This window comes from Rana temporaria, chromosome 3, assembly GCF_905171775.1.
Source record: "Rana temporaria chromosome 3, aRanTem1.1, whole genome shotgun sequence".
Taxonomy (NCBI): Eukaryota; Metazoa; Chordata; class Amphibia; order Anura; family Ranidae; genus Rana; species Rana temporaria.
Genome location: NC_053491.1, coordinates 115,179,486 through 115,192,603, shown reverse-complemented (window position 1 = coordinate 115,192,603; position 13,118 = coordinate 115,179,486). Strand labels below are relative to the sequence as shown.

Genomic DNA, 13,118 nt, shown 5'->3' with positions numbered 1-13,118 from the left:
ACACACGATCATTTTAAATGATGTTTTTAAAAACAACGGGTTTTTTTTCATGCCGAAAAATGATCGTGTGTACGCGGCATAAGGTTTATGTCTTGCTTGCATCTGTCAGGCCTCGTACGCACGACCGAGTTTCTCGGCAAAAATCAGCAAGAAACTTGCTGGTACATATTTTTTTGCCGAGGAAATGGGTCGTGTGTACATTTTCGTCGAAGGAAACTGTCGAGAAACTCGACGAGCCAAAAAGAGAGCAAGTTCTCTATTTCCTTGAATGGAGAAAATTGGCTTGTTGAGTTCCTCGACAGCCTAACAAGGAACTCGACGAAGAAAACGATGTGTTTCGCCCGTCAAGTTTTTCGGTTGTGTGTACGAGGCTTCAGAACAAAACATGCATGCCTTGACCATAAACATGAGCAAATCTCTGCAAATTTCAACCTCTTCAGTTGCAAAAACAGTGACAAATAGGTCAAGGCACCCTAGCACCATCCTTCCCCTGTTACCATGTGTACTGGCTGGGTTGCCCTAATCCTTTCGATTATTATTTTTTAATAGCAAGCAGGTTGTTTTTCTTGCTTTGCCTACACTGACCTTGTTACAGTTTACAGTATATAAAGTGTTTACTGACTGATGTCAGGAATTAAAGGGATGGGCTCTAGTTAATCCCATTTCATGTAACCCCCCAGTGCCCAGCTGTCTGGTGCAGATTATCAGCATTTGGCAAACAGGGGATGCTCCTCACCAAGCACCATGGTAACAAGGGTTAATAAAGCAATCTTATTGTGTGCCTGGACTCTTCCAGCACCCTATCCACTAATGATTGTTTTAGCACAGGACTTCCTCGCCAATTCCTTTCATGGGGTCATTTCCATTGAATTCGCATCCTGCACATATCTTGGTCTGGTCTGCAGATGGAGGAGTTTCCTATGTTATTGTTTGGTGGGCTGGTCCACCCAACTTTTTCCTAGTGCAGAGAGGAGAGCCGATTTGTCCATGTCAGACCCCCCCTCTCCCTCCTTGTTAGAGATCAGAAGTGGGGGGATTTACAGCAACAAGTGCATTGCAGAGCGAGCAGGGAATCCCAGAGCAGTGCACAGAGCAGGAGGGTGCTGAACTACATGCAGACTGGCATCTGGAGGGCAGCAGATTCATACCCTGGACTGGATCACCTTTGCCAGCGCTGAGTCAGTGTGTGGGTGAAGCCTCTGGATAAGATTAGGCAAGTTCATCAGCTGCTGAGCCCTGAGATAAGCAGAGCAGCTTCTCCTTGTGAAGTGGTCATCAGCTGGAGAAGTCATGGCCATCCTGTGCCTAGTCCTGGGAGTCCTGTCTGTTGTGGGTGAGTACATTGATGAATTCATGAAATCTTCCCGCTGTAGTCACCCATCCCCTCCCTTCCCTCCTGATGGAGTCACACGGTCCATGCAGGAATTTGGTGCCCTCATTGTTAGGGCTTTTCTGCAATAAAAAGGCATGTGAGCTCAATTCACACCCTGGAAGACTTCCCATCAAATGATGACAATGACTTTGTTTGGTCAATACCTAGGTTTGTTATTTCAACATTATACATTGTAACTGATTTCAACTTGTTACAATGTGGAAACATCATTGTAGGTTATCCATTCATTCATTCTTTTCTTTTTTTGTTTACAAACTTTTTTATTGGGTACATAATACAACAAAAGTGGTACAGACAATGGGAGAATCAATGGAAATGCCATACATATGGTATGTATATCTGGAAAATGATATCAAGCTATATAATAATTGATGGAGGTACAATACAATGGTGGATTGAAATGCAAATAGAGGGAACTATAAATCTGGCATTTTTTTTTAAAGAGTATTGATAGTCTGGGGTATACGAGAAACACGACTTGATAAGAAAAAAAAAAAAGTAGTTTCGTCCTATTATATATAAAAATTGAATATGAACTTTCGTGGTACGGTATGAATTACAAAGTCAATTTACAAAAATATAAATTTATTTGACAAAATCATACATAATGAAATCAGCCTTAAATACATATAGCCAGATTCACGTAGAGATACGTCGGCGTATCAGTAGATACGCCGTCGTAACTCTGAATCTGCACCGTTGTATATTTAAGTGTATTCTCAAATTGAGATACGCTTAAATGTAGCTAAGATACGACCGCCGGCGCCGTCGTATCTTAGCTGTCTGTTTACGCTGGCCGCTAGGGGCGTGTACACTGATTTACGCCTAGAATGTGTAAATCAGCGAGATACGCCTATTTACGAACGTACACTTGCCCGTCGCAGTAAAGATACGCCGTTTATGTAAGGCGTTTTCAGGCGTAAAGATAAACCACCAAACAGATGGCGCAGCCAATGTTAAGTATGGACGTCGGAACCGCATCGAATTTCAAAATTTTTACGTCGTTTGCGTAAGTCGTCCGTGAATGGGGCTGGGCGTAATTTACGTTCACATCGAAACCAATGAGTCTTTGCGGCGTAATTTGGAGCATGCGCACTGGGATACGTCCACGGACGGCGCATGCGCCGTTAGTTCAAAACGTCAATCACGTCGGGTCACGATTCATTAGCATAAAACACGCCCACCTCTTCACAATTTGAATTAGGCGCGATTACGCCGGCACATTTACGCTACGCCGCCGTAACTTAGGATGCAAGGGCTTTGTGAATACAGCACTTGCCTCTCTAACTTACGGCGGCGTAGCGTATATGAGATACGCTATGCCTAACGTTAGGCACGTCTCCCTGAATCTGGCTAATAGATCCTAGACATTGGATGCTGCTATAGGGGTATAGAGTAATATCATTCAGGGTTGAAGAAATGTTTAGAATGGATGAACTATGGATTCCATTTTTTTTTTTTTTTTTCATAAATGGGGTTTGTATTTTGTAAGGTGTGGAATATTTTTTCCATGAGGTTCAATTGGGTTAAAGGAACTACTGGAGATTTCCAATGGCGCGCTATTCTTTCTTTTCAGTGAACTCCCCAGTAAGGTTTATTGATACAAAATTCAATCTACCAATCTGTCTCTCTGACCAAGTGACCTGCAGCATCCTAATATATTCTTTGGTATTTTGTGGTATCCTGGTGCAGGTTGCTGTGATCTTTTCTGTCTGCTTGGATTTAGAATTCCATAAAAGACAGAGAAGCACTTGCAGAATCTTGGTGATGGGGTGGGGGGTGTGTGATCTGCCTGCTGGGACCTGTAGGTCCACCAAAGCTAGAGAAACACCCCTGCTTCTCTGGTACAGGCTGCTATGATATTACAGTATCTTGTTTGTTGGCACCTGTATTCCCATAAGTTAGAGATTTACTTGCAGAACTTTGAGGCAGGTTGCTATAATGTATTCTGCCTGCTGGGATCTGTAGTTCTACAAATGCTGAGAACCATCTGCAGCAATCTATTAATGGTTGGCGTGGTTTGCTGGGATCTCAGATATAACTTTTTTGTAGCATCTTCCGCCTGTAGGTTGTTGTTGTTGTATCTTCTGCCTGTAGGTTGTTGTATCTTCTGCCTACTGAGATATGTGTTCCTGAAATGCTTGAGAATCATCTGCAGCACTCTGATAATGGTTGCTGTGGTGGAATCTGCTGAAATCTCAAGTTCCACAACAGCTGGAGAACCACTTGTGGTATTCAGATATAACTTTCTGTAGTATCTTCTGTTTACTGGGACATAAAGTTCCGGCAAAGCTTTTTTACAGGTTGCTATGGCATCTTCTGCTTGTTGGGACCTGTGCTTTTACAAGCTTTCTGATACAGGCAGCTGTAGTATATTCTGCCTTCTGGGACCTGTAGTTCCACAAATACCAGAGAACCATCTGTATCACTTTGAATATGGTTCCTGTGGTGTGATCTGCTGAAATATCAATTTCCACAATAGCTAGAGAACCACCTGTAAAGCCTCGTACACACGACCGAGGAACTCGACGGGTGAAACATCGTTTTCCTCGTCGAGTTCCTTGTTAGGCTGTCGAGGAACTCGACAAGGCAAGTTTCTCCATTCCCGTCGAGGAAAAAGAAGACATGCTCTCTTTTTGGCTCGACGGGATCCTCGACAGTTTCCTCATCGAAAAATGTACACACGACCGGTTTCCTCGACAAAAAAAAAATCCCAGCAAGTTTCTTGCTGGTTTTTGCCGAGAAACTCGGTCGTGTGTACGAGGCCTGACACACATATAGAAGTTTCTGTAGTATCTTCTGCATACTGGCTCATATAGATCCACAAAAGCTAGAAAATCACCTGTGGTTCTATTTTACAGGTTTCTATGTCATCTTCTGCTTGTTGGCACCTGCAGTTTGACAAACTAGAGAATCACTTGTAGTACTCTGAGACAGGTTGTTTTAGTATTTTCTGCCTCCTGGCATCTGCAGTTTTACAAAAGCTGGAGGGTCATCTGTAGCACTCTGATAACGGTTGGTGTGGCATAGTCTGCTGGGATCTAAAGGCCTACAACAGCTAAAAAAAACACTTTCAGTACTGTACTATCTTCTGCCTACTGAGATCTATGCTCTCGAATGCTGGGGACCATCTGCAACGCTCTGATAATGGTTGATGTGGTGTGATCTACTAAAATCTCAATTCCCACAATAGCTATTGAACCACCCATGTTACTCACATATAAGTTTTATGTAGTATCAAGTTCTGACCACAAAAGTTTGAAAGCTACCTGTGTGTTTAATTTACTGTGGTTCTGCTTGTATAGGACCTGTAGCTTCACAAGCTAAAGAACTACTTATGGTACTCTGAGATAGGTGACTGTAGTATCTTTCTGGCTATTGGGATCAGTAGTTCCAGAATTGTTTTGGGAACCATTTGAACTACTCTACTAAAAGTTGCTGAGGTGTGGTCTGCTTGGATCTGAAGTTCCACAGCAGCTAGAGCAGTGTTTTTCAACTCCAGTCCTCAAGGCACACAAACAGGTCATGTTTTCAGGATTTCCTTTAGATGAAACGACTGTGGTAATTACTAAGGCAGTGAAACTGATCAAATCACCTGTTCAAAATAATGGAAAGCCTGAAAACATGACCTGTTGGTGTGCCTTGAGGACTGGAGTTGAAAAACACTGAGCTAGAGAACCACCCGTGGTACTCTGATACAAGCTATTGTAGTATCTTTTTCCTACTGGGACCTATAGTTCTACAAAAACTAGGGGGCAGATCCACAGAGATCTGCACCGGCGCAGCGTATGGGAGATACGCTACGCCGCTGTAACTTACTTGTTTAAACTTCGAATACACAAAGAATTTGCGCCGTAAGTTACGGCGGCGTAGTCTATCTCTCGCGGCGTAAGGGCACCTAATTCAAATCGGCGAGTAGGGGGCGTGTTTCATTTAAATGAAGCACGTCCCAGCGCCGAATGAACTGCACATGCGCCGTCCCTAAATTTCCCGCCGTGCATTGCGCTAAATGACGTCGCAAGGATGTCGTTTTTTTTAACATAGACGTGAATTACGTCCATCCCGATTCACGGACGACTTACGCAAAAAAAAAAATTCAAAATAAACGCGGGATCGACTGCCATACTTAACATGGCAGGTCTAACTATACGCGACGAAATAGCAGCTTTAACTATATCCTGAAAAAAGCCGACTAGAGACGACGTAAAGGAATGCGCCGGCCGCTCCTACGTTCGTGGATCGTCGGAAATAGCTAATTTGCATACTCGACGCGGAAAACGACACGAACGCCACCCAGCAGATGCCGAAGAATTGCATCTTAGCCCAGAAGCCGTCGTATCTTGTTTTGAGGATTCAAAACAACGATACGACGCGGGAAATTTGAAAGTACACCGGCGTATCAGTAGATACGCCGGCGTACTCGCTCTGTGGATCTGCCCCTAGAAAACTATCTGTGTTTCTAATTTACAGGTTGCTATACCATCTTCTAATTGTTGAGACCTGTAGTTTCACAAGCTTTAGAACCACTTGTGGTACTCTGAGAAAGCTTGCTGTAGTATCTTTCTGTCTACTGGAACCTGTAATTCATAATTGCTGGTGAACCATTTGCAACACTGTGATAATGATGTGTGCGGCGTGGTCTACTGGAATCCCAAATTTCACTACAGCTAGAGAACCACCTGTGATACTCTGGTACTTTGATACAAGCCTTTGTATCTTCTGACTACTGGGACCTGTAGGTTGACTAATGCTGGAAAATCATCTACAGCACTCTAATAATGGCTGGTGGGGTGTGGTCTGCTGGGATCGCAAGTCCCACAACCGGTAGAAAACCGGCAATGATACTCTGATACAGGATGCTGTATCTTCTGCCTTTTGGGACCTATGATTCCATAAGGCTCCATTCACACTTGTGCGACTTTACCGTCGTGTGATTTCAAGTTTGACTTTGATGTGACTTCACACTCTCTGGTACTCAAGTCATATCAAAGTCACATCAAAGTAGTGCAGGTGATCTGCCGATATGGTTCCTCCTATCGATATGGTTCCCCTCTTGACTGCGCAGGCGTAATCCGAGCCGACGGAAATCACCGAACCTGAGCAGCTGTAGCAAGAGGTCCAGGGCGGCGTGGAATTTGCTGTAAGTGGCCAGTCGGCTTCACGTCCTCGATTCGTTCCGACGGCTAGCTGCGCTCGCTAGGACTCCTGGCTCTTTTTTTAACATCCTCCAATCCACAGGGATGTTAAGGAATGAGCCTGGATGCCGCCCCGAGGTTCAGAGATTTCCGTGGGCTTCGTCTGCGCCTGCGCAGTGAAGCTGGGAACCGTCTCAATAAGGGAACTAGATTGACAAGACACAGGAACCTTTTCAAAGTCAGTGGCCCGGAATCAGAAAGAAGATACGACGGCGTATCTCCTGATACACCGTTGTATCTCTGAGTCCGGCCGTCGTATCTATGTGCCTGATTCATAGAATCAGGTCACGCATAGATATCCGTAAGATCCGACAGGTGTAAGTGACTTACACCGTCGGATCTTAGGCTGCAATCTCACGCTGGCCGCTAGGTGGCGCTTCCATTTGTATACGCGAGGAATATGCAAATGAGGAGTTGGTGTGGTGTCATCTGCTGCTCTCAAGTTCTACAACAGCTAAAGAACCACCTTGGAGACTCTGACACCGAGCTTCCGAGGGTATCCGCCCCCTCCCCCTCCCACCACGTTTTGGTGGAACTCGCTTTAAGTGATGGTCAATCAGATTCTGATAGTTGGATTATTGTTTCACTGAATTTATAACTGAATGGTGGATGATCGGGTGTGTTCACCAATTTGTAGTTATCAGGGGTTCTTGTCTGAGGAGAAATACATGGCTACTATTGCTGAACCCAGTTGAAAATGATAGATGACTGGCTATTATTGCTGACCCACAGGCATCAATACTTTTTAAGTCACTGATCTAGAACAGATAAGAAGAGCTAGAGAAAGTCCTTATCATCATACTTGTTCTAGATCAGTGACCCAAAGCATTGAAGCAAGAGGGTCCCCATGACAGCCAAACTGTGATGAGAAAAGTATGTAGGCTGCCATTGCTAAAGTCCCCTGCTAAAAATGCTAGCTGCCTATTTGGTAAGTGTATACAGACCAGGAGTTCTGACTCTGATTTTAGTTGCTGCATGCTTGTTTAGAGTCAATGTTCAAAGCTTTTGGATCCAAATATCAGTCCAAAAAAACAGCAAGAGGCATCCCATATATACAGTAACTGTTAGCATCATAGGTGTGCACAGCCTATTGCATTAGGGTGTGCACCCCAAAGCTCAAACACACATACGTGTGTGTGTATGTGTGTGTATATATATATATATATATATATATATATATATATATATATACAGTATATATATATACACTGACAATGTCAGTAGGGCAGAGATTTGTGTCAGTAGTGCAGTGGACAGTGTCAGTCTTTTTATTTTTATTATTTAATTTTTTTACTATTTTATTTTATTTATTTTACTATTATCTTAGCAGCTCAGTTAGGGGGCTTTGATAAAACAGGGGGTATCTGCGCCGCATTGGGTGATTAGGGTGTGCCCAGGCCTACCCGTCACACCCTGTGCGCACGCCTATGCTTAGCACAGGTTTCCCAAGTGTACAAAACACATTTACATCCCTTTAGGATGCTTACCCCTTACCTCTACCTACAAGTCCTTTAGTGTGTATAAACAGCACTAATAGTTCATCTAGGAAATGCCAGCATTTGTCATCAGATACATTCCTTTGTATCTGGAAAGCACCCTGCATGCCAGGCACAGTCCATTTCCTGGCATGAAGTTCTTAAGACCAAGCTCTTACCCTTCCCTATACCAAGCCTCATCCTCTGCAATTCAATTGACAAATGCCAGAGACATTACTGACCACAAACATTCTGGCATTTGAAAGTTGAATGATTAGAGAGGAGTTTAGGGTCCTGTATAAAGCTTGGTCCTTTGATCCAGGCAGGGCCGTCTTAATAGCATCATGGGCCCCTGGGAAAAGTAATGCTCTGGGGCCCCTACAATGGTGACAGTGCAGGTAAACAGACATCAAGTAGGTAGGAGGCAGACTGCCCCCCCCTGTGTATCTATCACTCTCAGTGCCCGAGTGCCCGAATGGTCTGTCTCACCCTGCACACAGGGTCTTGAGCGGTATACAGAATTCTCCACCCACACCCCGACAACCCCTTTATCGTCAGGAGCCCTTCTCACACAGGGCCCTGCACATAATTGTGGCGCAGATTTGGGCTTTGGGAGTCCTACTAAGCATCAGAGGCTGCGGTACACTGGTGGCCCAAGTCATTTGACACGTTTTCCATAAGTGGGCCTATGCTCACCTCCAGAAGGATGACTCCCCCAAAACCACTCGCTCCTGAGCCTCCTTGCACCAGTAAATAGCACTTTAACTGGAAATATAACTCTCCTCACCTGGTATTGGCTTCACACTTTACATCATTCTAAACGTCTTCTTGTAGAAGATCACAAAGAGGCTGATTGATGCAAAATAACTTCTTTACTTATTAAAAGAAAAACTGAACATTCCATTCCAGTGGTAGTAGTATTATTCCAAGTCATGGCATTAATTGTTCAGCCAGAACACTATCACATTTTGTAGATGAAGGGAGGAATCATGGCAGTACTCACATAGCATTCTTTAAGTCCTCCTCTCTAATTCCTGAACCTAAGCTCCGCAGGTCTTGCTCAACCTCTCCTCCAAAGGATAGAGCACACACATCTCTCTCTCTTTCTCCTTCATTTCGACCATCTTCTGCTGGCTTAGGGACAATATGAACAGTATATGGCTATGTCTGCATTTTGTTGAAGGAGCCTATCAGCCAAACAGATGCCAGCACTGTTTGGGTATAGTGATAGCTGGTGGCCTCAACTGTCAAAATACAGTAGCCCTGGAGTTAGAATTCGAGCTATTAGCGTGGATGGAGGAATCTGTGAGGCCCCGTACACACGACCGGATCTGTCCGTTGGGATTTATCCGCGGATCAGTTCCAGCAGACAAATCCGGTCGTGTGTACGGCCTAGCGGACATTTTTCGGCGGACATTTGTCCAGCCGACCGGTTTTCAAGCGGATAAAAATGTCTTAGCATGCTAAGAAATCTATCCGCTGGAAACCTGTCCGTCGGACTGATCCGGTCGTCTGTACAGACTCACCGGATAAGTCCGACCGATCCCCATCCCTCGCATGCGTCGAAGTGATTCGACGCATGCGTGGAAGTATTTACCTTCCAGGGTCGCGCATGTCGCCGCGTCATCGTCGCGGCGATGGCGCGGCCACGTCACCGCGTATGTTTTCCGCTGGGATTTTGATCTGATGGTGTGTACAGCCCATCAGATCAAAATCCGGAGCAGAAATGTCCGCTGGAAACGGTCCGGCGGACCGTTTTCATCGGATATCCGCTCGTGTGTACAGGGCCATAGATTTCTTTTGTTTGGCCTGCAGATGGAGCAAAAGAGATCTACAAGTGTATGACCAACTTAATGACTAATAGGATTTGCACAGAGCGGCCGCAAACCTAATCTTCTGGGGTCACCCGCCAGTGCTCTTGGTTTCTTCTCTTCTCTGAGTGCCCCCATGGCAAGCTATGCCATTCCTCTTCCCTCTATGGGAGCACTCATGCGGGCGTGCTCCTGAGCCAAGCTGTGTGTGCCCATTGGCACACACAGCCTGGCATGGCCATGCCCCAATCTCTCCTCACTGTTTTTTTCTGATTACAGCAGGAGCCAATGACTCCCACTGCCTTCAGAGCCGCTAGTGAGACCAGGAAGAGGAGAAGATCAGCAGCAGATGGACACAGCGCAGGATCGAGAATGGACTCAGGTAAGTGGGAGGGGGGATCCAAAAAGCGGAGGTTCACTTTTTGTTCACTTTTTGTGTGAACCTCTGCTTTAAGTCTCCATTCACATTTGAATCGCAGGTGGAATCGCCATGATTCTGCCTGCAATTCCTAATTGCGGCAAAACACCGGATGCATTTGCGATGCCATTACTTTTTAATTGCACCCCAATCTTGGTGCGTCCTGCCTTTTGCCGCAATTTGGAATCGCCTGCAATTCTAATCGCCTAGGCGTAAATGGAGCCTTAAGCAGAGAATGCATTAAGGTATCTAGCATTAATTAGGATTAGAGAAAAGTACTGCAGAGGAAATCTCTGGATTGAAACTGAATATTGAAGCAAAAGCTGGTTTTGTTATTTTATCTTTGAACATGCATATTCATTGTATCTTGTTATTTTTGGCAGGAGATTTAAGTAAGATGTCAGTATGTACTGAAACAAACCATCACTATAGATATGGTGACTTATCAGCAAGGGAGAGGAGCTGAAAAGAATAAGCCAGTTTCATAGGGATCATGGCTCAATATGTAGCCCAGCATAACACCCAACAATGCTAGAGCGTGTTCTTACTTTTACTGCTGGGCTACTGCAACCGTAGCAGTATGGCAACCTAGTTTTTAATATTTGCCCGGTTTGCCCAGTTCTCATTTTTTAAATAAATTGATTCCAAATTTTATTTTTTTTAAATAAATTGATTCCAAAAAAAAGTGTGCCAAAGTAGATTCATGAGCTGGATTTTTTCACGAAACCTACACAAAGACGCTATGTAATCACTGAAGATAATGTCATCAGTTCGATGAATGATTGCAATCTTACTTGTGTTATTTTGTCTGGGTACAATGAACATGCATGTTAAAAGTTTGCATTTACCCTTCTGTCCATTTATACTGGGAAGGCATTCCCACAAACTTTTGTTTAGGGGAGTGGAGAAGCCAATTGCTGGTGCCTGCAGTGCTACAGTACATATACAGTGTATATTTGTTAGAAAGACAGACCTATGTACTGTAAGCCTCCACCCAGTGTTTAGGTAGCTTAGCTTTTACATTGTTCAGCTCAAAGGCGGCCCGTCCATAGTGGTGGTTATGACTAAGGCCTTATAGGCTGAAACACGTCAACCTATTGGCATTTGTCTACTTGTCAAAAAATCCACCAATTGTTTGGGAGCGGCTACCGGAGTGCGGATCATCTTTTCCTCATTGTTCTGCTTAGCCGGCGACTGTGGATCGAGCGCCCGGGGCTCTGCTTTCCATGTGATGTATGGGTGGTAGCACTGACTTTTTTGTTTATATTATGGCCTGTCCATAGGGGGCGCATGGGCGCTGCCCTCCCCACTAATGCATCTACATGCGGGGTGCCGGACGCATGGATTACAATGTTTTTTTTTTTTTAAGAACACAATTAGAGCCTGAGGGCCAGATTCTTAAAGGAGATACGACGGCGTATCTCCAGATACGCCGTCGTATCTCTGAGTCTGAGCGGTCGTATCTATGCGCCTGATTCTTAGACTCAGTTACGCATAGATTTACCCCGTCGGATCTTAACTGCATATTTACGCTGGCCGCTAGGGGCGTGTACGCTGATTTACGCTTAGAAATATGTAAATCAGCTAGATACGCAAATTCACGAACGTACGCCCGGCCGACGCAGTACAGATACGCCGTTTACGTTGGGCTTTTCCCAGCGTAAAGTTACCCCTGCTATATGAGGCGTACATGCGGCGTACCAATGTTAAGTATGGCCGTCGTTCCCGTGACGAAATTTGCAAATTTTACGTCGCTTGCGTAAGTCGTCCGTGAATGGGGCTGGAATTTACGTTCACGTCGAAACCAATACGGCCTTTCGGTGTACTTTGGAGCAATGCACACTGGGATATGTCCACGGACGGCGCATGCGCCGTTCGTGAAAAACCTCAATCACGTCAGGTCACATAACATTTACATAAAACACGCCCCCCTGTTCCACATTTGAATTAGGCGGGCTTACGCCGGCCTATTTACGCTACGCCACCGCAACTTACGGAGCAAGTGCTTTGAGAATACAGCACTTGCCCGTCTAAGTTGCGGAGGCGTAACGTAAATATGATACGTTACGCCCGCACAAAGATACGCAGATCTACGAGAATCTGGCCCTGAGGCTCTAATTGGCTTTAAAAAAAGGGCCCATCCACTTGTGTCACAAAAGCGAATTAATATTTGCTAGTGTATTCCTGATTCTCCTTCCAGCCATTTAGGAAGCAGTTTCTGAGACCCGTTTGACCAGGGAGTCTCAGTCAGGACCCACTTCCTGTTCGACCTGGAGGAGAAGCAGTGGCCCCAGAGCAAGGAGCGGCAGCCCAGATCTATGTCTGCCATATCTGTCTCCTTTCCTAAGGTAAGGAGGCCTCTGACCGCCACCGCATTCCTGTCCCTCCTCCATAGGGGGGGGGGATCATCGCTGCATTCCCATTTGTCTGTGGGTGGGGGGATGGCCACATTCCTGTCCGTCTTCCGCGCAGGGGGGGGGGGGTTGGCGTTGGTTTGCAGCCCACTCCAAAAAAATATTGAGCACAAACCGCCACTGATTCAGCTCATATGGGAATGTATACCACACTATGCATTTGCAGTGTCTTTTATTTATATGAAACATTCTAGATTTGCTGTCACATAAGTGGTGCACTTGGAAAATATTCGGTGTTTAAGATTATTGGGAGTATTATGCACCTCTGAGTTTAAGGAATGCCATCAATGAGTTGCTTCTACTGTTTCCAAGGCAAGACCATGGTGGTTACACATAGCTATATCTAACTATGCCACACAATGTGGGAAAGGATACAAATGTTGGGTTGCCCTGTTTCCTGGGAAAATGTCTG

At 45.1% G+C, this 13,118-nt stretch overlaps 1 protein-coding gene across 1 annotated transcript in view; it reads left to right on the top strand.

Annotated features, from left to right (window-relative positions):
* The first annotated feature begins 980 nt into the window (after positions 1–980).
* The window catches only part of PODXL (podocalyxin like), a 115,426-nt gene continuing 103,288 nt past the window's right edge, over positions 981–13,118 (top strand). Inside the window, exon 1 of the mRNA XM_040343303.1 lies at positions 981–1,333. Coding sequence (XP_040199237.1) covers positions 1,291–1,333 — 43 coding nt within the window. The 5' untranslated portion in view covers positions 981–1,290. The remainder of the gene's footprint in view (positions 1,334–13,118) is intronic.